Raw genomic sequence first — 23,976 nt, forward strand, 5'->3', positions numbered from 1 at the left:
GTGCTAGACCGGGCATGAGTCCATTGGAGGACCATTCGTTGTAAAATTATTGGTCCTTATTTGTTCTCTACTAAGTACTAAGTCAATTGTCTATACAGAAATTGTCTTCGACAAGACCAAACTGGAGAATGAATATTTAATCATGGCCGAACTAGATTTAACACGTCTTTTTTTTTTTTTTTTACGTCAAAACAATTATATTAATCAATTAGAATCATTACAAAAGTATCGATCAAGCCAAATAGGTAAAGAACCAGAAGCAGAATAAAAGGTAGAATAAGTACAACCATATTTCGCTAAGACATGAGCTAATTTGTTTCCCTTTCTCCTAATAAAACCAAACTGAATGCTTGCAAATTTATTTGCCCAAAAACTGATGTCCTCCAGGTGATTTGCTAACGAACTGTGAAACGAAGTCCCATTAATCAAGTTAATTAGCGTCTGACAATCGCCTTCCATGAATACTTGTGTGTATCCTCGAATCCAGGTTTGTTGTAAAGCCGCCAAAAGAGCTTTGGTTTCTGCCTCAAGCGGATTACTCGTATGAGCCAACTTCATTGAACCCCATGAGATTGGTGTCCCGTAATGATTTCTGATGATCCAGCCTCCTGTAGCTTCCAACTTCTGTACATCGAAACCAGCATCAAAATTACACTTTACATATGTGGCAGGTGGATTCCTCCATTCTATGTTATTCTCTGCAATTTGTCGAGTCGGTGATGGTGTTTTCTTATGGCTTTGTGTTGCATTGAGCCAATCATGTGTTTCAGCCTTTGCACTTAAAACAGTTTTTGACGGGCTTTCTCTGAACTTATTGAATACTACATTATTTCTTGCCTTCCATATTCGCCATATGAGCCAAACCGGGAGAAGCTTATGGAAATCTGACATTGTGGTATCCTGGACAAAGTTCAAGATATTGGAGATGTTTTCTTCAAAGTCGTTTGACATAAGTTGATTATGAATGAGTGACGAATCCGATAACCGCCAAGCCATTGTTGCGAAAGGGCAAGTAAAGAGAGCATGGTTAATCGATTCATTTTCTCGATGGCAATGAGGACAACTAGGATCTATACGCATTCCTCTAGTAGTTAACCTCTCAGTTGTAGCAAGAGCTTGAGATAGGGCTCGCCAAAGGAAGTGTTTTAATTTCGGCATGATTGGCAAGTTCCAGATTCTGGTTTTCAAATCGATCGAACCATGAGGAGGGTTTATGGCGGGAATGTTTGTGGACGGATCATGAGTAAGGAGCCAATAGCCAGAACGAACCGTATATTCTCCCGTTGTATTGTAATTCCAAATAATTTTGTCTGGTTTTTTACTCTTAGCAAGGTAGATACGGTGAATGAATCCATGATCGCTTTGGTCGACAAATTGAGAAATTTTAGAATCATCCCAGGAGTAGTAGGAGCCTTTACGTTCGAACAAGTTATTAATTGTCATCTCCTTATATGTTTCTTCTGTATTTAACGGTCTAGGAGGATGAGAGTCCACAATATTATCCAATCCGATACGAATATTCTATCCATCACCAATCAAATGTCTTGTTCCTTTTTTTAAAAGTGCAATGCCATCTAAAAGCGATGCCCATCCATAAGATTGTTGTTTTCTTACCTTAACATCAAGAATTGAAACATCTTTGAAATACCGGGTTTTCATGACACGTGCAAACAGGGAGTTTGGATATTGTATGAGACGCCATGCTTGCTTGGCAAGTAAAGCATCATTAAATTTTGCGAGATCTCGAAAGCCCAGGCCGCCTTCTTTTTTTGAGTATTGGAGTCTCTTCCACGCTACCCATGGGATTCCACGCTGGTTTGAAGCTTTTTCCCACCAAAAATTCATAAGTAATGATTCAATCTCCGAAACTATACCTTTAGGTAATTTGAAGCATGACATCGCATAGACGGGCATTGCCAGGGCGACCGACTTTAGCATAATCTCTTTTCCTGCTGGCGAGAGGAAACGTGCACTCCATGTTGACGTTCGTTTTTTTACTCGGTCAATTATATATTCGAACATTTCTTTCTTTTTACGACCAAATTGCTCAGGTAAGCCCAAGTATTTTCCTCCTCCACCCTGGTTTGGAATTTCCAGAATTTGTTTTAGCCTTGATTGTGTTGAACCATAGACCCGCGATCCGAAGGTTATCATTGATTTTTGAACATTTATTTTCTGTCCCGAATAGTATTCATAAACATCAAACACATCCTTTAGAGCCTGGCAATTCCGTACGTTGGCTTGGCAGAAAAATAGAGAATCATCTGCAAATTGTAAATGGGTTATTGCTGGTGCTCCATTGCCAATGCGAACTCCCCGAAGATCTCCACTTGACGCTCTTCCATTTATTAGGTGACTAAGAATATCTCCACATAGGATGAATAAATATGGTGACAACGGATCTCCTTGTCGTATACCCCGTGTTGGTGTAATATATCCATGTGGTGATCCATTAATCAAGACTGAGTAGTGAACCGATTTAACTGCAGCCATAATCCACCCAATCCATTTGTTGCAAAAACCAAAGAGTCACATTGTTGTTTCCAGGAAATCCCATTCCACCCTATCATAAGCTTTGCTAACATCTGTTTTCACTGCCATATATGTTTTTGACACGCGCTTTCGGACTTTGAGTGAATGCATAACCTCATGTGCTATCATGACGTTATCGTTAATGATTCGACCCGGGATAAAAGCAGCTTGAGAATCCGTAACAATCGAGTTTAGATGAGATTTTAAACGATTCACTAAGCATTTGGAGATGACCTTGTATAAAACATTGCAAAGTGCTATAGGTCTATAGTCGGAGAGTGTTGTAGGGTTAGTGATTTTTGGAATCATACATATGTTAGTATGATTTATGCTGGGTTTCATAAATGATGTTTCAAAGAATTTTTTGACTTCTAATATAACATCGTATCCGACTATATCCCAACAATTCTTATAAAATCTTGCTGTTAACCCATCAGGCCCTGGGGCTTTATCATCTCCTATTTGGCAGATAGCATCATATATTTCGGTGTCACTAAACTCTTTTGTAAGATCTAAATTGACTGTATTAGTGACTGTGGATTTGAAGTCCGCAAAGTCTATTGGTGATACCTTTATACCATTGGTGCTAAAGATATTTGTAAAAAAGTCCTGAGCGTGGTTTCCAATTTCTTTATCTCCTGTGAACATCCTTCCTTGATCGTCCATGATTGTGTTCACTCGATTTTGAGAATATCTTGTTTTTGTACATGCATGAAAATAGCCGGTGTTTTGATCGCCTTCCTTCATCCATTGATTACAACTCTTCTGCTTCCAATAAATCTCTTCGTCACTAAAGGCCTTCGCTAGTGACTCTTGAAGTTGTGGAATTAGTTGTCTTTCAACCCTCCTTGTACTCTCCATTGCTCTGTTTAGGCTGCTTTGAAGTTTTTTGATTCGTTGTTCTGAGTTTAAATTAGAAACGTGTTTCAGTCTTGCCATGGCTTGTCGACAACTACTGATCCGTTCCGTGATAGGTGTAGAACGTGAATTCCAGTTTGTCCTCCAGCTTGTTTGAACAATACGTTTGAATGTCGGTATGTCAATTAAGCGGTTATCAAAACGGAAAAGCTTTGATCGACGGGGAAATGACTCGTTGAAGTGAACTAGGACCGGTTTGTGGTCAGAGCCCGTGAAGTCCAGGAATTCTGTTTCAGCATATGGAAATGTTGCAGTCCAGGCTGAATTAATAAAAACTCTGTCAAGACAACATTTGACTGTGTGTGTATGTCTTTCCCCTACCCAACTGAATCTATCTCCTTTTGATCTCATATCTTCAATGTCACAATGAGAAACCATGTTTCTGAAATTTCTAAAAGTCCATTCCTCTCTCATGGGACCACCAATTTTTTCAGCGTTCGAAAGTATCTCATTGAAGTCACCCACTAGCAACCATTCAGCATTTCGATTATCTGAGATATTTTCAAGAGTTTGCCATAGTTGATGACGTTCAGATTGAGTAGGGTGACCATACACACAAGACAAGTAGAAGCTCTTGTTATTAAATGTTACATGAGAATCAATGAGTCTTTCATCCTGAGAAATCAAGGATAAAGAGACATTGTTTTTCCACATAAGAGCTAAGCCACCACTCCTTCCATTAGGGGGCTGAGTTATTACATTAGGGAAGCCTAAATCATATGCTAGTTTACATACTTTATCACACTGGTTTAAGGTTTCAACTAAAAATAAAATATCATAGTTATACATACGGAATAAGCGAAACAACCGTGATTGAGTCAGCGGCATACCGATGCCCTGACAGTTCCATGAGATGATCCTCATATTGGATCCCTTAGGGGTACCGGGCCCCCCGCGCCTCCGTCACGTCCATCATGTATCGAACACGATCCTGCAGATTCAGTCTTTCTTCCTTTCTTGCAAAGTTGACTCAGAACGCCCATTTCGTCTGCAGCTTCCACCTGTTGGTACATTTCTTCAAATCGAACCCTCTTTCTCTTCATGAAGACAAACTCATTTTGTGCATTGTCAGAGGACTCAAGGAGCAGATCTTTCTCAACCGGTGCGTCAGTTTTAACTCCTGCAAGTTTGGCGTGAAGGTAGCGGAGTCTTTCAACTGTGAGGTCTGTGTCCTCAATGACGCATGGAACCGAATAACCATCTGAAAGTTTTTGTACCTGGCGTTGATTCCCCTTTGAAAGCGAAGATTGAAGGCCGGGAATAAGAGTCGCTGGATCCACTGTCTGAAGAGTATCAGTGTCGCTTATGTCATGTTCTTTGTTGTCGTCGTGATGATCGTCATCATCATCAGCATCATCATCATCACTTGTCTCCACCGGATCTTCATTATCAAAGGAAAGGGTGCATGCCTTGATGTCATGCTTAAGGGAGCCACATTTGGTACAGAAATTCCTTAAACGCTCAAAACGAAACTTTATCACAGTGTTTTCACCATCAGCAAATTGGAAATTTCTTTGGAAGCGTAAAGGATCATCCAAATTCCAATTGATTCGAACTCGCACAAAACCCGTATGGTTTGAGTTCTCATCAAAGTCAACATCAGCAACATGTCCTAATCTATTTCCAACACATCTAGCCATTGCATTGGTAAGGAAAAGGAGAGGAATACCGGTGATTTGTACCCAAAAAGGAATGATCTTCATTTCAGCCTCGCTAAGGTTTGGATACCACCGATGAATCGAAAGCATCCAATCGTTGAATGACCACGGTCCACGACGGAGCACGAGATTCATCGCTTCCTCAGACTGGAACTTGAATTGAACTCTGCCTTTGTCAATAATCCGCCCGACGCACGAATCAGGAAAGCCCCAAACTCGTGGCATTTGTCCTATCAAGGCACGGAGGTTCTGTTTGCGTGGATTCACAGTTGTTACCACCAAGGAGAAACGGTTCACATATGCAGCCTGTGAACAAAATTCTGAAGTTAGAGCCACCGGTTCATCATCAATACCCAAGTTCAAATCCTGAACCGATTTACGAAGTCTGTCACTCATGATTGTGGATGACAGTGTTTGAGAAATGGTGAATTGCAGAAAAGGGAGAAGAAGGAGCGAATTGAAGTATATATAAGTTTGTATCCATGGCGGTTTGTGTGGGTAGTTACCCTCCGAAAGTGAAGGGCAATGATAACTGCCATGGAAACTGATTGGCAGAAAGTAACCGCCGTCATAAAACCGTGAAAAGAGACAGATTATGATGGTCGGAGAACTGCTCCGGCGAGGAGAATTGAAACGGTGTGAGTTAGGCAAAAAATCGCCCTCAGAGAGAGAGAGAGCCATCGTTTTAGCATAATTAGTAGTAGTACTTGATTTTACAAGAATTTCTTTTTTAAAAAAAATAAAAAATATTAATAAAATTAGATTTAACACGTCTATATACAAGAATTTCTTTTTTAAAAAAAATAAAAAATATTAATAAAATTAGATTTAACACGTCGATTATCTCTTTCACTCAAAGTATTTGATACATGTGTTAGCAAATTTGAAAATCATACTTTATATTATAAAATTTTTAAAAATCATTAACTATTCATCACCAATCTCTTCACTTCAAGTCTTCAACTCCCAAATTAGGGTTTAACCTTTTGTTTGAATTCTTATTCTGCCCAATGGAAAATGAAAATATTCGAATCAAAGTTGTTCCGTGGGTTTCGTATCTATCAAAAAATATAGAGTCTAAGACAGTCAAAATCTACCTAGATCCAAAAGTGATCTAACTATAAATAAGTCTAAGCCATAACTCATCTATTATACTATACTAGTGAATACAACTATTAAAATTCTTATATATAACTTGGAAGGTCCAAAGATTTTGGATCCATCAACAGAACAATTGGTTCAAATGTAAAAGTTATGAATGAAGCACAAAGTTCCTAACATGAATCGCACATAGCTCCAAACACGTATCGCACCGGTTTAAGAGACTACTAGCCACAAGGTAGGCAATGAGAGTCATTTCACTTTATTTGGTCTAAGTCTTGCGAATTCTCCATTTTCACGACTGATATGACTCGTTTTATATCTAGTCGTCAACTGTACTTAGTTTTGTTCGGGTTGTGAAATTTTCGTGATTGCATAGAATGTTACTCTTAACTTGATGTTAACCGGTTTCTCCATCATCGTGCAAAGCTGGAAACAAATTACAACAAAAAATCATGTTATAGAGCTAAAGAAAGAAAGGATTGAAATCAATATATGTTGCTATTCATGAAATCTTGAGTATATGAATTATTTTTGAAATTTATATTAATTTTTCTATACTTGAGAACATCTAAATATAATATATTTTTTATATTATACATATAATACTTTTCAAGATTTAAAATTGAAGAGTATATATATATATACCAAAAAAAAGGGACAACAGATAAAGATAAAAGGCCCAAATAATCACAAAAATCCTAGAATCGCATCGAACGGTTAGAATCAATCGATATCCATCATATCAATATACACTGCACCGTAGCATATAACAACCCCCTGGGCTTCTCCAAAGTTCTGGAGTCAGAGAAAATGAAGAAGAAACAAGATAACGAAGAACTGTCTCGACTTCTGTAATCTGTATAAAATACTTTCCACTCAAACATATATACACATCTCTAGAAAACAAGCTTAGCTAAAGAAGAAAGATAGAAGAATATGGCAGACAGAGGAATATTCTTGTATCCATTTAGAAGATTCCAAGAATGGTCAAGATCAACGGCTCTGATTGATTGGATGGAATCAAACAACTCTCATATCTTCAAGATCAACGTTCCTGGTTACAACAAAGAAGACATCAAAGTACAGATTGAAGAAGGGAATGTTTTGAGTATAAGAGGAGAAGGAATAAAGGAAGAGAAGAAGGAGAATTTGGTGTGGCACGTGGCGGAGAGAGAAGCTTTTTCCGGTGGTGGAAGTGAGTTTTTGCGGCGGATTGAGTTGCCGGAGAATGTGAAAGTTGATCAAGTTAAAGCTTACGTGGAGAATGGTGTTCTTACAGTTGTTGTTCCTAAGGACACTTCATCGAAATCGTCTAAAGTTAGGAATGTTAATATTACTAGCAAGCTTTGATGTCTAAACCGGGTTAAACCGGTTTTTGGTTTTCTTAAGATGAATAAAATTGGACTTTGTTATTTCATAAATCTAATGAATTGCAGTATGCCAGTATGTAATATTTAGGAATCCAATAAGATGTTAATATTACTAGCAAGCTTTGAAGTTTTAACCGGATTAAACCGGGTTTTGATTTTCATGAACCGAAAGTATTTGAACATTGAAGAATTGTAAAACAAGATTTAAACCAAGAAGAAACCAAAAGCTGATGATTTACATCTGATTGATTCTCAACAAATAAAACAACATCAAGAAACCAAAAACAAGCTTTGTTTTCCTCTAGACCAATGAGCTTGTTGTGTCTGTTTATGTGGCAGTTCTCGAGTGCTTAATGAGCCAATCGATGACCGCATCAATGTTTATCGAGTCCTTACACGAGATCATGTAACAGCAAACCTCTCTGTCTGTTACAGATTCAAGCCCTCTGCATCAAAACAATCCAAAGTCATATACTCGAATCCAGATTGTTTTGTATGGACTTTGAATAAGAAACTTACAGTTGATCAACCAAAGCTTGCTTAGAGAGAGCTTCAGACTTATCGATTTTGTTGCCAAGAATCAGAAGAGGAATGCCATTTAAAGACGGTTTCGTTAGCAGATCATTCAATTCGCTTCTTGATATCGGTACACTATCTCGATCTGCAGCATCAATCACATATCTGCAATATTACCACAGCAACATATACCATCAAAGATTATTAACCAAATAGTAACATGGGATGTTCAAAACATATCGAAGAAGTTTTAAGAGGATGTACACAATGGCGGAAACACCGCGACAGTAACGTTCCCACATGGTACGAAACCTTCGTTGCCCTCCAAGATCCCAAATCTTTATTGTAACATTTCCTTTTGTAACTTTCCTCATGTTAAATCCTACAGTTGGTATCATATCTTCACTGTAACCTCCAGTCTTGACAAATCCAAAGAAAACAAGAAGTGAAACGCGTAAGATTAGATTTGTTCGAGAATACTATTTATCGACTAAAACCTCTGATGAAATTTCTACTCACAGCAATGGCATTGACAAGAGAAGTCTTCCCAGCATTTTGAAGTCCAACGAGTGACAGCTCCATCTCTTGTTTGAAAAACAAGCTGACACAACAAATATAAGCAAACACAGAATCAAAATCTAAGTGTTACCAAAACGTGATTCTGCTATACACTAAAAACATAAGTATAACCAAAAACAACAATACATTACTAACCAACTATAACCTACTCTTTTAACCATTCTATAACATCACATAAAGCATCACTACTATAAATGGATTAAAATGACAATCAAGTCAAGAGAATTAATACACAAGAACATAGAAATAACGGTAGATTTCTCAGCGAACCAATTCATATAATGTAACAATAAAAGATACAGCCCAAGAAACTCAAGAGAAGTTTGAGATTTTGAAACAATAATTGTTGACTCTTTGTGAGAAAAATTGGTTTTTGGCAACGTTTTTACTAAACCCAGAACTATAACTCTAAACTACTTCAATGGAAGAACAAAAGGACTACAACTAATAAACCAACTTAATCAGCAAAACAAAATGAAAGTTAGAAATTTGTTTACCTCCGGAGCCAATTAAGAAGTGAATCCCAAAGACCCATCTCCAAAGATTTGATCTTTTCGAAGATTTAACACTCGAGTTCTGGATTTGGAGATTCAAAATCGAAATATTTCGTAGCCCTAGTTCGATTCTTGAATTTTGCTAGATGGGTAATGAGAGAAACAGAGAGGAAGAGGAACAGGGAAGAATCTGGACCTTACTTAAGGTAATAGAATTTGTCAGTTTGTGAAAACGGTGTCTCTTCCTTCACTCTTGGTGTCACGCTATTGTTGCTTTTAGAATTTTAGATGTCACCATTCTTTTTTTTTTTGTGTGTTCCTTTTATTTCTTTTATGGGAAATTTGCAAAGAATAACTAACAAAAATTTATAAATTAAAAAAGTAATACAAGAAAAAAAAAACAGCTATATTCTCTATATTATATATAATAATGGCATATTTACCTCTTTCTCTCTACCTTATTCTAAGTTCCTCCTTCTCTCCTCTCTTTTTCATCTTTTTTTTTTTTTTTCTCTCAATCTCTTCTCTTTTTTTTTTCTGTATAACACAACAAACAAACGAAAAGAACAAACTAGATTTTTCAGATACCACTTATGTTATCTGATTGCTTGGGTTGCCAAAGTTGTATCTTAGGGTATAGTTTTCTATACATCCAAAATAGTATAATACAACATTTTATTTCTATCCAAAATAGTACAAGTCTTTACTTACAAACACTACTTACTATTTTATAAATTCAAATTCGATTTTAAAAATTCAAACTATTTTGTATGTAGAAAAAAACCTATGTTTTTTTCTAATAAATTTTATAATTGAAATCTATTTTTTGGAAAAGATTTATAGCAAAAAAAAATAAATAGGTGAAAACTAAACTAAGTGTTACTAAATCATCTCACTTCCAATTCAACACTAAAATTGTCTTTTCCTTCTCCTTGCATGCTATTTTCTTAATTTCTATATATATGGTGCTATATTCTTAATTTGTTTATCAAATATGGTTATTCAGCTAAATCACCCTTTTCTTATCCATCATTTGTTTTGTTTTTTTTTTGTTTTTTTTTTCAAACAAGAATTAACACATACAATTTGATTTGTTCTGTTTTTCAGAAAAAAATAAAACAATTTGATTTGCTATCACAAGACCCAAACAAAAAAAAATCTCTTAAAAATACTCAATTAATTTAATATATACTACATTTTTTTGTGTTGCTAGAAAAAATACACATACTTGTTTATCGATTTCAATGTAATTCATGATATATTTTTAGTTTTCGATTTCTCCTATTTTTTGTAACGGCCGTCGAGAAACAATCGTATAGCTTCTCTGCATCACTCCATGAAACCAAACATATTTTCATCACATTTGTAAAGTCTTTTTCAGCAATTATAGTGCCATTGTTGACGGGCCCTTACTACAGCAAAACGGGAAAATCGGAATCCAAAAAAATATTGAATCATGTAGTATTCTTGCAACAAAAAAATTTCATATGGTGTTCTACATATATTATAAGTTGGATATTTGCATGTGATAAAATTCACACAACAGATTTGTATATTTAGGTTTTATAAAAAAAAGGGCGCTAGATTTTCAATAAAGCTTTGAGAGTAATATTGAATTTAACTAAATGATTAAATTGATCTTGATATAGTGAATACAAGGAATAATAAGTGAATACAAGTGTTTTGGTACTAGTGAGTTCTTGGTCGAGTAGAGTTTTTCTTCAACAATTACAAGAAGAAGGAGAAATCAGATTGAAATGTTGAAAAATGATGAGAATTTATAGGTTCCGAATATGAAAGGTGAATTTTGCGGCGAACTACTATAATAGTCTCTATTCTATGGAAGATGTTGATGAAAAGGTGGAAGCTTTGCTGCAAGAGGATTTTGCAGGTTTACCATGGGATGAGTTATTGACGCTTACTAAACCTTTTTCTGGACATGAAGTGGAAAAGTTAGGGTCGATAAGGAAAATGGTTAAATTCAAATTACAGGTCCAGACAGTTATTAGCCCATCTTTTACCATGAATGTTGGGGTACTGTTGGGCCTTCGGTAATTCGGTTTGTATTAGATTTCTTTGAGTCTAATAACTTACGTGATGGGATGAATGATGCGTTATTAGTTCATTGATATACCTTGAATTTTATCGAGTTTGGCTATGATTTTGGTATAATTTTAAGAGGCTTTTTGTTATTTTTAGAATTTTTTTCAGGTTTTTACACGTTTAAAATGTATTTGAAGATTATAGAGCATTTTGGAGAAAAAACAAGAAGTTATGCTGCAAAAGCAATCTGAAGACCAAAATTGGTGTAGATGTTTATTTATAACACATGTCTAGAAACACTAAACACGAATATATGTGTATATATAACAATGTGTTCATGATACATACAAACCATAATTATCTTATAATATATAATACTTGTGTAACAAAACACACATATTTGTCCTGATGGTTACATCAAGAACATAAAATTAGTTACACATGTATATAGCAAGTAGGTCCAATTTAACAAAAATTGGTTAACTGTTTTTATTTTTGTAAATGCTAAACTATTGACGTGGTTTAGGAGCAGGAGAAGGAGAAGAGGAAGAAAGAAGAGAAGAGAAAAGATGATCGGCTAGGATTTGATTAGCCGAATCGGACGGATGAAATGCGTCCCAGAAGACAAAGTCTTGACGGTTTTTACACATCTTGGAATTGGGAAGACAAAGACCTCCAACACTTGTGTCCACATTGCAACATGACGTGTTTGCTATCTTAAATCCTGCGTTTTTTTGTTTGTAAAATAGTCAAAACGTAAACTAAATTGTATATGTTTTCGACACGTTATGGTATGTTACGATATAAAGACCCGTAACGCAAATGCAATTATGCAAAGTCTGAATATTGATTAGTTCTCTCTTTTTACCGTAGTGAGTGGGATTGTTGATGAGATCGAGAACGGCGGGATAAGTGTCTGCGAAAGAGAATTTAGCTCCGGGGAGGCGTTTGTTGAGATCTATTAATAGCTTCTTCGTTCTTGAATTGAATTCCAATACCCATTCGTTGACACGGTTCAGGCACATGCGTGTCTTTGACTTCACTCTCTGTGATGGGATACAGCCCAATGGGCCTAACCCATGAAATATTACCTTCCTCGCTCCTAATTTGTATATTGTCTGCTCCAGTAAATCTCAGTTATTTCATGGTTTAATTAAACAAATAGCTCAACTATAGAGTAAATGTCTTTAACCTTATAATTTTGTTTGGTAATAGAAAAAATATTAAGACTTTTTCTTTATTTGGTGCAACTTTTGAAAAATAACATTATTTATTTATCTAACGGATCATAAAAATTACGATGTGATTTATTCATAACGTATTTATTTTCAAACTTACATGCATAATGAAAAAAATAACATGTGATTTGCTTATGAGGTTTTTAATCTAATAAATCGTCCACTAATAAAATGTTGAGATTTTACTAAATAAGAAAAATACTAATCAAGACATGTTTAACACTAACTATAATTTATTTACACTATCATTTGGTTATTTACGTAAACAAATGAAATTTGTAGTCATTTACTAAGGATTATGGAACCATAGTTATAAATTTATAATACATATCTCAAAGCGACACAATACTAATTTACAAAAAAAGGATATACATATCAAAAAGGTTGTTTCTAAAACCCAAAATACTTCCACCATGATTCACACACTTGTATAGTTTCACTGTGTCTATGCACGTATAAGAGATTTAAACCCCAAATTTTCCAAAGTAGGACAAAAAGTATAGATATATAATATATTGGTTGATAATAATCATAATAAAAAAAAAGAGTGAAAACGACCTACCAATTGGTTCAACTTCACTAGAATAACTCACTTTTGATAGTATTGATTAAACAAAAGAAAAAGGAAAATTAGAAGTTGGTTGGAATACCGTAAGCTGATTGTGTAGGGTTGAGGTCAAGAGTTCGACAAACTCGTCATGTGTATATTGCTGCCCATCTGCCATAAATGGCTGCAAGAAATTGTTTACATAATCGTTGCTTCCTATTTATTAAAAATGCAAGAAAAAAAATGTTATCGTAATTAATAATAATTTCCTACAAAATGGAAAAAGGGAAGAAACTTTAGATAAAATCAAGTAATGTAAATTTTAATTTATACCCAAACCAATGAAGTACATGGCATCATTTACATGCTTGTTCGCAGCTCCATCTCCGATTTTCGCCCTAATAACTTCTTTAGTTTTCTTGAAACAATTTATTTGATCATTGAAAGTTAGCCTTTGGATCTGCATCTCCATCAGAATAACACAAATTTATAATCAATATTAAAATACTTGAAATTTTTTAAATGTTTAAGAGAGTATATAGAAAAGGAGGAGTATAGTACGAAGTAAATGCCAGTTTCATTGAGAATTCCAGCTCCTCCAGATGCGTAATTTATACCACTGAGAAATGCATCGTCGTTTTGTGATAACGATAGATATGGTGGTGGCGATAGAATCCCGAGCTTCGTAGCTATAACAAACAAATAAATGTTTTTGGAGATGATGTAACAAAATAGATACAAATGTTCATGGAATTAAGTACCATAGTACAAATATTAAAAACCATAACTATAGACCAAACAATAAAAGTCATTGGATTTGAACAAACAAAACCAAACTCAAACCTTATTTCTAATATTTCATGTGTGTTTTTTTTTGGACAAAAAATATCATATGTATGTGTCACAAAACACGAGCAGAAAGTTGAAACAAAAATGAATCTTATATATATTAGATGTATAAGTAAAAGGAGAAAGAGAGAAAGATAATGCACATATGATATCGCCGATAGTTCTACCGTTGGTGAATCTTCCGGTAGCTTTACCACCGGAGAAATCAACTCCATAATATGGAAAGTCTGCTCTTGCTAGCGAATATTGCAAGAAATTGTTGTTACCAACTTCGGTTAGCGAGTCGCCGAATATATAGGTTACAAGCGACGATGTTGATGCTGGTTGTGCGGTTGCATAGGTGGAGATGACGATGGCTAGAGCCAGCCTAAGGATCATCATTGTGTTTTGTGTTGATTTCACTCCTTCTTGAGTTACTTATTCTCTAATTTGGACAGAATGTTATGTAAGCGAATGTTGAATATATATAGTGATGATGAACTCATTTGTAATTATTTATTGTTCTACTGGTTATGACCATTACAGCAAGTTTCTATTCATATAAAAATTAGGTGGTTATTTTCTTATCTAATAAATCTTTAGATGTTTACATATATCTTTTGATTGTTCTGGAAAAATGAAATTTTCTAGAGAAACATCACGGTTGGGAAAAGATGGCACATGATACATCTACTTTAGGTTAGACTCCTAACGTTTTGAGAACAATTGTTTGGAGCGGTGCACATTTCTATTGTGTACTAAAAACCATTCGGTTAGACTTGTATTCAGAATTCGGTATTGTTAATATAGGGAGTGAGCAATTTGGTTTATGATTCGGGTTGGTTATTTTTACGGTTTGACAGAAATATAAATCATCTAAAACCATTCGTAATTCGGTTTAGTAAGAAATTTATGTAAATACTGATTATGATTTTCAATATATAAAAGATTAAATATAAGATTCAATGAATTTTTATTTTGTTCGATTCAGTTTAGTTTGATTACACCAAAATTGGTTTCAGTTCAGTTTTGGTTACAGAATATTTCGAATTTTAAGATAACGAAACAAACGTTTTATAAGAAACGTCCACGATGCATTTGATGAAACCAATGTTGCGTTGATCCAGTTATGTTTCTAGTGTTAATGGTTTATTCTCAACTCTAAGCTGCATAGATACATAGCTATATCTCACACTGTCTGTCACACGTATGACGTATCTATGGTCAAACTTAATTATATCAAAAGAGTATTTTTGGTATAAGAAAATACTATGAAAAGAGTAATTTGATTACTTAATAAAAACGTGTATGGATTCATAAGAAGTTGGCCAACTGACGTCATAAGAAGTCAAAATGTAGTTAGGTTTATATTGTTTGATTAACTCGTTATTTATTTACAACTTGCTGTAAGAAACCTAGATTCTTTAAAATAAAGATAAAACCTAACGATAGAGTGATTAGACTAATTCCCAAAAGGAAAAAACAAAGTAGCTAGGTAGTCCCTTGATTGGAATCTTGCCTTGTGACTTGTGAGACTACCACTAGCAACAAAAACAGACCTGATCAATTGTAGTCGAGCCTAATTAAAAAAGGTTCAACTGAGCTCTAAAATATGCAAGTGGGGGTGAACGAGAAATTTTCATAAATTGAATCTTTCCTAAACGGCTTACTCGACTCAATGGTCAGCAACAAATAAAGAAACGTGACACAACACAAAGAGGAAATAGGGTTAGGGGAGAAATCATGGCAACGCCTCTAGTCGAACTGACCATACACAACCATTGTTTTTATTCCAAATTTTCAAAATTGCACTATTCTCACGGTTCTTATTGCGAGATCGACTATCTGGTTGGGTAAGACATGACATTTACGTATCTACTAAGTATTACAATATGCCTCTTACCATATTAAAGAAGAATCCAATAAAGAGTGGCATGCATTAAGAATGTAAACGAAGAGGAAAACATTCATTACAAGGGAGATTTTCGAGAATGAAATGTGGGCTCGCTTCAGACTCACAAATTGTGAAGATTATACAAACTTGAAGTATAAAGGAGTAGTACCAACAAGAGTTTCAAAGGATTACCAAATAAGGGAGTACAAAAATAAGGAAATACCAACTAGAGTTTCAAGTCCTCTAGAATAAATTTGGGGATGGAAGCAAAATGCATTGGTCGTCACAACTGTAGTATGGACCCATGGGCTACTGCACCTCTCTCCACCCTATTTGGGCCAGGCCTAGTTCTTATCCCTTCCAAATATTTTGATATCTTAATCACTAATATCTATATGAAACTTTCTTTGTATAAACATTTCTTGGAACGAGAAGAATCCATTTTAACCGGTTCCTAGTTTACCAATTTTACATTACTAGAACTGAATTTTCATTATTCATAACCAACAATGCAATTTGTCTACACATATCAATTTGTCAATTTTACTAATATCAGTTTATAGTAATAATTATAGACAAATCAACAAAACATATTTACACACCTTAAGAGTTTTTATAACTCATTCAGACAAAAACAATTAATTAAAATACCCTTAAAAATAGTTAAAAATATTTTCACTTTTTAAAAAATCAATGGGAGGGGATCAAAGATTTTCACAATTTACAAGATTTGTGTAAACTAATACTCTTCATTTTTATTTGATTTTTGTAGGAAAAAAAATGTTTTTTAAACATTAATTTTTTAGGTTTTATATGCAGTATTATTGATGTATTTTAAACTTCAATAAAAATAATTGAATATTCTTTATGATCAGATTTAATATATATTTTAAATATTTTTTTTTTAGAAAATTAATTAAAAATAACAAAAGGAGTAAATAAATAAAACGGAATAAAGTTGGGCGTTTTTTTATTACAAAACATGGGAAAATGGACAAGTTCTTCAATTCTTGCTTTTTGGGCTTCTTGCCTGTCTCTGTCTCGAAACACCCAGAAAGAGAGATAATCTCGCTTATCTGTCTTTATACTTAGCTGGTTTCTTCTTCTTCTTTATCCCTTTTGGCTCTTATTACAACTTTTTTTTTTCCATGTATTTCCTCAAATTTTAATATTTTTTCTTTACTGTATATTCATCAAATCTCAAGTTCTCTAATTTCCCATTCGACCTCGAAATTTGACCAATTTCTCTTGTCTCAAATTTCAGATTCTCTTCCTCTGAAAAAAATCAAAAACCAAGTCTTCTAATTCCATCTCCTCTCTGTACCCATCTCCTAAAAATCTCAACTTTGAGTCAAAATTTTGTCTTCTCTCAAACCAATTCATAGTTCTAAAAATCTCACCTTTATCTCAAATTTTTAATCTTTCATCTGATTTCTGAAACCCAAATTCTCTAATCTCATCTTTGAGCCAAAAAGTTTCAATCTTTCCTCTGATTTCTGAAACCAAAAATCTCTAATTTCAAAAAAAAAAAATCTCACCTTTGGGTCAAAAATGTCAGTAGCTTGTGGACTAGAATGTGTCTTCTGTGTAGGATTCAGTAGATGGGCATGGAAACGATGCACACACGTAGGCTCAGACGATAGCGCCACGTGGACATCAGCAACACCGGAAGAATTCGAACCAATCCCAAGAATCAGCCGAGTAATCCTCGCCGTCTACGAACCCGATCTCAGAAACCCTAAAATCTCACCTTCGTTAGGAACTTTCGATCTAAACCCTGAATGGGTCATCAAACGTGTGACACACGAAAAAACCCAAGGAAGATCTCCACCGTACATTATCTACATAGATCACGACCACCGTGAGATTGTTTTAGCGATTCGTGGCTTGAACTTAGCTAAAGAGAGTGATTACAAGATTCTGTTAGATAACAAATTAGGTCAGAAAATGCTTGGTGGTGGTTATGTGCATCGTGGGTTGTTGAAATCTGCGGCTTGGGTTTTGAATCAAGAATCTGAGACTCTTTGGAGAGTTTGGGAAGAGAATGGTAGAGAGTATGATTTGGTTTTTGCTGGTCATTCTTTGGGTTCTGGTGTTGCGGCGTTGATGGCGGTTTTGGTTGTTAATACTCCGGCGATGATTGGTGATATTCCGAGGAATAAGGTTCGATGTTTTGCTTTGGCTCCGGCGAGATGTATGTCGCTTAATCTCGCCGTTAAGTATGCTGACGTCATCTCCTCCGTCATTTTGCAGGTAAAAAAATTTAACCATGTTTTAATGATCTCAATGTTAGTTAAAAGATTTTTACAAAAATTGATTTTTTAACAAAGAATAATATATTAGAAATGTTAAATCACTTGTATTTAAGTTAAGGGTGTTATGGTTTAGTTGTTTTTGGGGTTAGAGATTGATTTCTGACAACTAATTTTTTTGGTTATGTAAAGAGTTGAATATATTTATAGTTTTGATATAAAATTTGGATTATATTTGTAACTGTCTTGTTGGATGGTGGTGGTTGGTTCATTGTTGACCAAGCATTGTCATAATCCTGTTTCGTAAGTTCAGAATATGCTTTTGCTTTATACAATGAATCGACGAATTGAATTTTTCATTTTGCTTCTTGAGTTTGGTCAGAATATTCTGCTAAATTTTGTACTAGTTTTGGAGGTTGTTTAGTTGTTAAGAAAGGTATCTGTCTATAGAGAGAATTTTTATAGAGTAAGGTATTTTACTAAGAATTTTAACAAAACTTAGTGTTTGTGGAATAATAGGATGATTTTTTACCGAGAACAGCGACACCATTAGAGGATATATTCAAGTCTGTATTCTGGTAAGTGTCGAACTTCGAAAATGCTCTTGTTGGAATGAATTTGTTATAGGTATAGTTCAACATTTTGTATTCGTTGTTCGGACAGCTTGCCGTGCTTGTTGTTTCTAGTTTGTCTGAGGGATACATTTATACCGGAAGGTCGGAAACTAAGAGATCCTAGAAGGCTTTATGCTCCTGGTCGAATTTATCATATCGTTGAGCGGAAATTTTGCAGGTAATAATGAAGTTAGTGTGGCATTTCTTAGCAATTTTTGTTTGTTTTTCCTCTGATTATTTTTTGTATTTAGATGTGGAAGGTTTCCTCCCGAAGTGAGAACCGCGATTCCCGTTGATGGTAGATTTGAGCATATAGTATTATCATCGAATGCAACATCGGATCATGCGATTCTATGGATAGAAAGAGAAGCAGAAAAGGCATTGCAGGTGACATTTAATTTCTGCATTTTTATGTTTTAGATCAATGGTTAGGGCTAAGGATTTAGGATTTAGTTTATAAGGCTTAAGTAAGGTTACAGGATTTAAGATTTAGATTTTCGACGATTTTGTTAAGAGTATAAAATCTTTAATTGTGTTGTTGCTACAAATTTTTTTACTATCTTTGCACAAAATAGTAAGGGACTAGTTAGGCTTCTTTTTATAAATGGTGGGTTTTGTGGTGTGTGGTTACAGATATTGAGAGAGAAGAGTTCAGAGACAGTGGTAACAATGGCACCAAAAGAGAAGAGAATGGAGAGGTTAAGTACTTTAGAGAAAGAGCACAAAGATGCGTTGGAGAGAGCCGTGAGTCTTAATATCCCACACGCAGTGTCCACCGCGGAAGAAGAAGAAGAATGCAACAATGGAGAAGCATCCGCGGAGTTGAAAACAAAGAAGAAGAATTGGGATGAAGTTGTGGACAAGCTTTTCCATCGAAGCAATTCAGGAGAATTCGTTCTCAACGATAACGTTGTTCCTGAAAGGTAGATAGGCTTGCGTCAGGTTGATGGTTGTGATTCAATGGTGTGTGTTTTTTTTTTCTTTAACTCAGTTTTGTAAATTTTCTAGGCTTTATGGATGTGTGAGAATGTCTATAATCCGGTTAAATTGGTCTGAGAAATTTTTGTTCACAATCAGACTCACTTTTTTCATTACAATGTAAAACCTAATTCTCTCTAGACTTCTGAATTTGATGAGTAAAACCGATCTTAAAACAGTTCACTTGGTAACTTTAAATCACTCTTTATATAAAAGAAAATTTAAGACAGCTAGATTCTAAAAGGCTTCCATTTACTTTACAATCAACATCCAACAAAACCAACGAAGAGCATGAAAAAAAGAGAAGCATGATTTCATCTGAAACTAGTTTAGTAAGAACAACACAACACGATTTAAGAGGTGTTCATGGCATCAGCGTGATAGCTCTCAAGATCTTTGTCAAGATCAGCAGCTGACTTCTCCACTGGCTTCTTTCCATTTCCTCTTCCACCACCACGACCACGGCCACCATTACCACGCCCTCTAGCACGAAACCCGCCTCTTCCTCCTCTCATCCCTCCTCCCTGCTGGTTATGACTGCCACCAAGAGAAAACAAGTGCAAATTAAAACATTAACCGAAACAAACGAAAATCAATTAACTACGAATTTTGATTTATTCGGTTTGGTTACACAAAAATAGGAACAAAACTTTTGTGACCATGCAGTTTAATATGGAATGCAGTTGACAAATCTCAGTTCGGTTCTCCGCTAAACGAATTAAGAGAAACAGATTTATACTTACATTGGAAGGCGGCGACTGACAGTAGGAGCTGGACCTCTTCCTCCTCTCCCACCTCTAACTCTTCCTCTCCCTCCTCCTCCTTGTCTACAAGCATCAGAGAAGATTGTGTAAGTCTTGGATTTAGTCTCACAACAGTTATTCATGCGATTACTGAGAAAACAAAAAGAAAAGACAGAAATTCATACTGGATAACAACCGTCCTCTTCAGCCTTCCATTGAGTCCAGTGACATTCACATTCACACGACCAGATAAAGGAGCCTCGGAAGAATTGTTGCCACCCAAAATCTCAAGTCTCATTGGCCTTCCATCCAATAGCACATTGTTATATTTCTTCAGAGCTTGAAATGCATCACTTCTTCTTGGATACACCACTTCAGCTGTGCCCTATAGTTACATGGCACAAAACAAAATCCCTGTTAGAAAGAGCATACAAGATAAAACTTTTTCAAAATCATGAAGAGAATGGGACTGATAAAGATTTGTGAGGACTTACACTTGGACGCCCATTTTTGTCATAATGAATCGCATAACGCTCTACCTCCCCAATCTCAGAGAAGAGTTCCTAGATCCCATGAAGATACATTTTAGTGTCTGGCTCCCCTCTAAGAAACCAAATGCACAAATTATAGAAGTCTGATTATACCCTTATATCTTCATTTGTCACACCCTGGTCCAGATTTGTAACATGGAGCCTGGTTCCAACTTCAACTCCTGATGCCCCGGCAGCTCTTAGGCCATCTTCAAACAAACCGCTTTGCCATGGCAAGCTCCTGACCCTACGGACAGGCTATTCAATAGAACAGAATCATTTCAGTACAAGATGTCTGTCGAACTTCAAAAACAGCGTCAATGAAAAACAATTCCAAAGAAGTGACCACCCATATGCCTGGAAGAGGGAAACCCAGTCAAAGCAAAGAGCTCCACCGAGTAGTCAAGAACCACCCAATGAGAAAACCAAATGAAATGGAGGAACAATGAGTTTGACCGACTATGCTCCGGTTCCAAAACAAATTCTTTGTACCAAGGCTATGATGATAAAAGAAAAACCGACGCTCATAGCATGCTGAAGAAATTCCAAATGCAGCAGGACGTTCATCAATAACTTCATGCATGATACAGTTAAGACTGTGTAGGGGTTAGGAGGGTAAGTCACTATATTTACTACAACACCACACATCTTTTGAGGATTTGAAACTGTGTGACGGAAATGCACAACATGTCTAATTGTACTGGAAGAACAAATTTTGATCTTCATCTTACTGAAGCTCCTCAGGTTCTAAGTACTGTCGCAAAAGCAACCAATAACTTGTCTGCCAAAGTCCTCACAATTAACAACATAAACCACAAAGTACACTGAAACTGCAGGGGTAAGAGGCATTCCTAAATGAAAACATCTCCATGAACTAGAAAGAAGCATGTTCCTAGGCGATGTTCTCAATGCTAAAGAATGTCAAACTATCATCAGAAGTAAGGCTTTCCGCATGGACAGGAAAACCTGCTTCTCCCATCGTTTAGATATAGTATGATGAAGTAAATGCTTCACAGAAACTCAGATTTCCAAATCATACACATAGAAGATCCCAGATTTTGAGCTTGCCTTGTTAATGGTGAAAGATGATGGACGAGCATTCACAGCAAGAGGACCTCTTCTAGCAGGTCCAGCTCCTCTTCCACCACCACCACGTCCACGACCACGCCCACGAGAAATCCCTCTTCCCCCAGACCTTGCAGTTTTACCCCTCTTAACAATCTCATCAAGAGTCATATTCAATGCTCCAGACATCTTAACTTCAATAGTCTTATGAAACACAGTAACAAGACTCAATCTGAAACCTGCATAAATTAGAGAAGGAGTGTTTAGTTACCACCAAAAACATGAACAAGAAAAACATATCATAATCATAAAACTGGCTTATCTTCTAACTCAAACAAGCACTAGCTTAATGACCCAAACAATAAATTTCAATCAAAATTGCAATTTTAGAGCTACCCAGTGTAGAAAAACACAAAGGCTCATGAGAAACAAATCAATCCAATCAGATTGAGAGCTAATCAGATAAACCCTAGATCACTTACGAGGGAAATCTATAGTTCTCAAATCAAACATAACATCGATTGAAACCCTAGATCTATATCCTATATTAACCTAGTCATAGTTATTGAAACGAAAACTAATAATTGCGTGCAAGCAGATGAGAATAGAACGAAATTAATCAAGTAAGATGGTTCAAGAGCACGAATGGTTCGCAAGAAGATAGAAGAAGAAGAAGAAGAAATTACCAGAAGAAGAGATGAGAATCCGAACGAGAGAGAGATTGAAGAAGATGGAGAGACTGTGTTTAGGGTTTTGAGGAGCTTTGATGAGTTTTGTGTTCGTTGATTTTTTAGATCAGACAGAATTTAGCAGAGAAGGGATGGAGGAAGAAAATATGGGGTTTAAGTCTAGGGTAAGGACAATTTCGTAATTATAGAACACTTAGAAGGTTATTTTCGTCTCTATCGAAATTTCGAAATTCAAATAGAATTTGATTGCCAATTTACGATGTACTAGAGACCATTGTTTTGAAATGAATATTTTGCAAACGACTTTACTAGTATACACTAGAATTTAACCCGCGGGCAATCGCGGGCAATCGGTAGATTTGGTTTTTATACTAAATATTTGAATAAATTTGATATTTTAAATTTATAAATATAAATATCTAGTGATTAGTGAAGAATCGTAATATATGATTTGGATATTATCGATTATTGATTTTGTGATTGAGTATAGTGTTTTAGGGATGGAATGTGATCATATTTTGATTTCAAAAACGACATAAATTCTTTATTTTGTTAAACGGTTTAGATTGAAGGGAATTAATTTTATTGAACGGTTTAGATTGAATCGGATCATATAAAGTTTAGGAGATTGTTAATACCAAATTACTCTTAATGATTTTGAATAGCAAAGAACAAAATCCAAAATTGAAATCAAAATTGAAGCCAAATTTAGACAAAATTTCAATTTGTACTTCCCTTTTAATAATGTAGGGATAAATTCGAAGATATGGTCCATAGATCAACTTTTCTTGCAAAAACTTAGAATGTCTCTAGTACATGGTAAATTGGCAGTCAAATTCTATTTGAATTTCATAATTAGTATAGAGACGAAAATATATAGAGATCTTTAGAATATAATCATGAAAACTACATTCTAAAGATCTTTTTAAAAAATATTTGTGATTTTCTCCTAATTTTTATGTTAAATTTTAAAATAAAATAATTCTAGTTAAAAATGACATTTAAAATTTTTAGACGCCATAAAATAAAAAATTTTAAAAAATAAATTTTATCCAAAATTATAAAATTAATATCATATAATCTAAAAAATTAATAGTTAATTAAGATGGTAAGGATAAAATTAGAATTTTATTTTTGTGGTGAGATCGTGAGTATTAAATTGTACAGTTTTATAACTTCGTGTAATTTTCTTCCAACTAAAAACAATTGAGTATTAAACGTCCAAATAAAAATTAGTTAGAGTTTTTTTCAAGATTTTTCCCATTCAAAATTATGAAATTCAAATAGAATTTGATTGCCATTTTACCATGTACAACTTAGAGACATTTGTTTTGAATTGAATATTTTGCAAACGACTTTACTAGTATTCATATATTCGAAGATA

The 23,976-nt window shown here is 35.0% G+C and overlaps 6 protein-coding genes and 1 pseudogene across 11 annotated transcripts; 2 read left to right on the forward strand and 5 right to left on the reverse strand.

The window, feature by feature from the left end:
* Positions 1 to 254: 254 nt before the first annotated feature.
* AT5G37665 lies at positions 255 to 5,647 on the reverse strand (annotated as a pseudogene; the record flags this gene model as incomplete). Its single annotated transcript has 1 exon — positions 255 to 5,647.
* Positions 5,648 to 6,871: 1,224 nt separating this feature from the next.
* On the forward strand, positions 6,872 to 7,705 carry AT5G37670 (HSP20-like chaperones superfamily protein). Its single transcript, NM_123126.3, has one exon. It carries the CDS (start codon positions 7,149 to 7,151, stop codon positions 7,560 to 7,562), a length of 414 nt encoding a protein of 137 aa, NP_198583.1. The 5' UTR covers positions 6,872 to 7,148; the 3' UTR covers positions 7,563 to 7,705.
* A 4-nt stretch (positions 7,706 to 7,709) lies between these two features.
* Positions 7,710 to 9,457, reverse strand: ARLA1A (ADP-ribosylation factor-like A1A). Of its 2 annotated transcripts, NM_123127.4 has the most exons (5): positions 9,175 to 9,457; positions 8,618 to 8,699; positions 8,363 to 8,517; positions 8,102 to 8,263; positions 7,710 to 8,028 (listed from the first exon to the last, which is right to left on the reverse strand). In NM_123127.4, the coding sequence occupies exons 1-5, from the start codon at positions 9,210 to 9,212 to the stop codon at positions 7,911 to 7,913; spliced, it is 555 nt and encodes a 184-aa protein (NP_568553.1). In that variant the 5' UTR covers positions 9,213 to 9,457; the 3' UTR covers positions 7,710 to 7,910. The 2 variants fall into 2 exon arrangements, with proteins under 2 accessions (NP_568553.1, NP_001331082.1); NM_001344213.1 differs by lacking the exons at positions 8,618 to 8,699; positions 9,175 to 9,457 and having other exon boundaries at positions 8,363 to 8,616.
* A 2,009-nt stretch (positions 9,458 to 11,466) lies between these two features.
* On the reverse strand, positions 11,467 to 14,343 carry AT5G37690 (SGNH hydrolase-type esterase superfamily protein). 2 transcript variants are annotated; one of them, NM_001344214.1, is made up of 6 exons: positions 14,016 to 14,343; positions 13,561 to 13,688; positions 13,333 to 13,459; positions 13,103 to 13,215; positions 12,083 to 12,332; positions 11,467 to 11,938 (listed from the first exon to the last, which is right to left on the reverse strand). In NM_001344214.1, the coding sequence occupies exons 1-6, from the start codon at positions 14,227 to 14,229 to the stop codon at positions 11,724 to 11,726; spliced, it is 1,047 nt and encodes a 348-aa protein (NP_001332462.1). In that variant the 5' UTR covers positions 14,230 to 14,343; the 3' UTR covers positions 11,467 to 11,723. The 2 variants fall into 2 exon arrangements, with proteins under 2 accessions (NP_001332462.1, NP_198585.2); NM_123128.3 differs by having other exon boundaries at positions 13,992 to 14,343.
* Positions 14,344 to 16,679: 2,336 nt separating this feature from the next.
* Positions 16,680 to 19,734, forward strand: AT5G37710 (alpha/beta-Hydrolases superfamily protein). 2 transcript variants are annotated; one of them, NM_001344215.1, is made up of 5 exons: positions 16,680 to 17,974; positions 18,493 to 18,551; positions 18,637 to 18,765; positions 18,839 to 18,974; positions 19,221 to 19,734. In NM_001344215.1, the coding sequence occupies exons 1-5, from the start codon at positions 17,273 to 17,275 to the stop codon at positions 19,512 to 19,514; spliced, it is 1,320 nt and encodes a 439-aa protein (NP_001318690.1). In that variant the 5' UTR covers positions 16,680 to 17,272; the 3' UTR covers positions 19,515 to 19,734. The 2 variants fall into 2 exon arrangements, with proteins under 2 accessions (NP_001318690.1, NP_001332273.1); NM_001344216.1 differs by having other exon boundaries at positions 18,839 to 19,734.
* AT5G37715 (uncharacterized protein) lies at positions 17,137 to 17,559 on the reverse strand (the record flags this gene model as incomplete). Its single annotated transcript, NM_001344217.1, has 2 exons — positions 17,137 to 17,217; positions 17,536 to 17,559. The coding sequence occupies 2 exons, from the start codon at positions 17,557 to 17,559 to the stop codon at positions 17,137 to 17,139; spliced, it is 105 nt and encodes a 34-aa protein (NP_001332274.1).
* ALY4 (ALWAYS EARLY 4) lies at positions 19,733 to 22,844 on the reverse strand. Of its 2 annotated transcripts, none has more exons than NM_123131.4 (7): positions 22,590 to 22,766; positions 21,907 to 22,142; positions 20,953 to 21,096; positions 20,803 to 20,871; positions 20,494 to 20,693; positions 20,309 to 20,392; positions 19,733 to 20,102 (listed from the first exon to the last, which is right to left on the reverse strand). In NM_123131.4, exons 2-7 carry the CDS (start codon positions 22,090 to 22,092, stop codon positions 19,919 to 19,921), a joined length of 867 nt encoding a protein of 288 aa, NP_198588.2. In that variant the 5' UTR covers positions 22,093 to 22,142; positions 22,590 to 22,766; the 3' UTR covers positions 19,733 to 19,918. The 2 variants fall into 2 exon arrangements, with proteins under 2 accessions (NP_198588.2, NP_001078676.1); NM_001085207.2 differs by having other exon boundaries at positions 19,752 to 20,102; positions 20,309 to 20,368; positions 22,590 to 22,844.
* Positions 22,845 to 23,976: the final 1,132 nt, after the last annotated feature.

Source organism: Arabidopsis thaliana, chromosome 5 (genome assembly GCF_000001735.4).
Source record: "Arabidopsis thaliana chromosome 5, partial sequence".
In the NCBI taxonomy this organism is placed as follows: Eukaryota; Viridiplantae; Streptophyta; class Magnoliopsida; order Brassicales; family Brassicaceae; genus Arabidopsis; species Arabidopsis thaliana.

What these genes read in the sequence shown, in the direction of transcription:
- AT5G37710 (NM_001344215.1), top strand. Translation starts at nt 17,273, where the DNA reads ATGTCAGTAGCTTGTGGACTAGAATGTGTCTTCTGTGTAGGATTCAGT. An exon ending in TCTCCTCCGTCATTTTGCAG is followed by an intron (nt 17,975 to 18,492) that starts GTAAAAAAATTT and finishes GTGGAATAATAG; the next exon opens with GATGATTTTTTACCGAGAAC. An exon ending in AAGCAGAAAAGGCATTGCAG is followed by an intron (nt 18,975 to 19,220) that starts GTGACATTTAAT and finishes GTGTGGTTACAG; the next exon opens with ATATTGAGAGAGAAGAGTTC.
- ALY4 (NM_123131.4), bottom strand. Translation starts at nt 22,092, where the DNA reads ATGTCTGGAGCATTGAATATGACTCTTGATGAGATTGTTAAGAGGGGT. An exon ending in ACAAAAATGGGCGTCCAAGT is followed by an intron (nt 20,694 to 20,802) that starts GTAAGTCCTCAC and finishes ATGTAACTATAG; the next exon opens with GGCACAGCTGAAGTGGTGTA. An exon ending in GTCAGTCGCCGCCTTCCAAT is followed by an intron (nt 20,103 to 20,308) that starts GTAAGTATAAAT and finishes TCTTGGTGGCAG; the next exon opens with TCATAACCAGCAGGGAGGAG.
- AT5G37690 (NM_123128.3), bottom strand. Translation starts at nt 14,229, where the DNA reads ATGATGATCCTTAGGCTGGCTCTAGCCATCGTCATCTCCACCTATGCA. An exon ending in AACTATCGGCGATATCATAT is followed by an intron (nt 13,689 to 13,991) that starts GTGCATTATCTT and finishes TGTTTGTTATAG; the next exon opens with CTACGAAGCTCGGGATTCTA. An exon ending in CAACAATCCCACTCACTACG is followed by an intron (nt 11,939 to 12,082) that starts GTAAAAAGAGAG and finishes AAAAAAACGCAG; the next exon opens with GATTTAAGATAGCAAACACG.
- ARLA1A (NM_123127.4), bottom strand. Translation starts at nt 9,212, where the DNA reads ATGGGTCTTTGGGATTCACTTCTTAATTGGCTCCGGAG. An exon ending in CTTCTTAATTGGCTCCGGAG is followed by an intron (nt 8,700 to 9,174) that starts GTAAACAAATTT and finishes TTGTTGTGTCAG; the next exon opens with CTTGTTTTTCAAACAAGAGA. An exon ending in CAAGCTTTGGTTGATCAACT is followed by an intron (nt 8,029 to 8,101) that starts GTAAGTTTCTTA and finishes GTTTTGATGCAG; the next exon opens with AGGGCTTGAATCTGTAACAG.
- AT5G37670 (NM_123126.3), top strand. Translation starts at nt 7,149, where the DNA reads ATGGCAGACAGAGGAATATTCTTGTATCCATTTAGAAGATTCCAAGAA.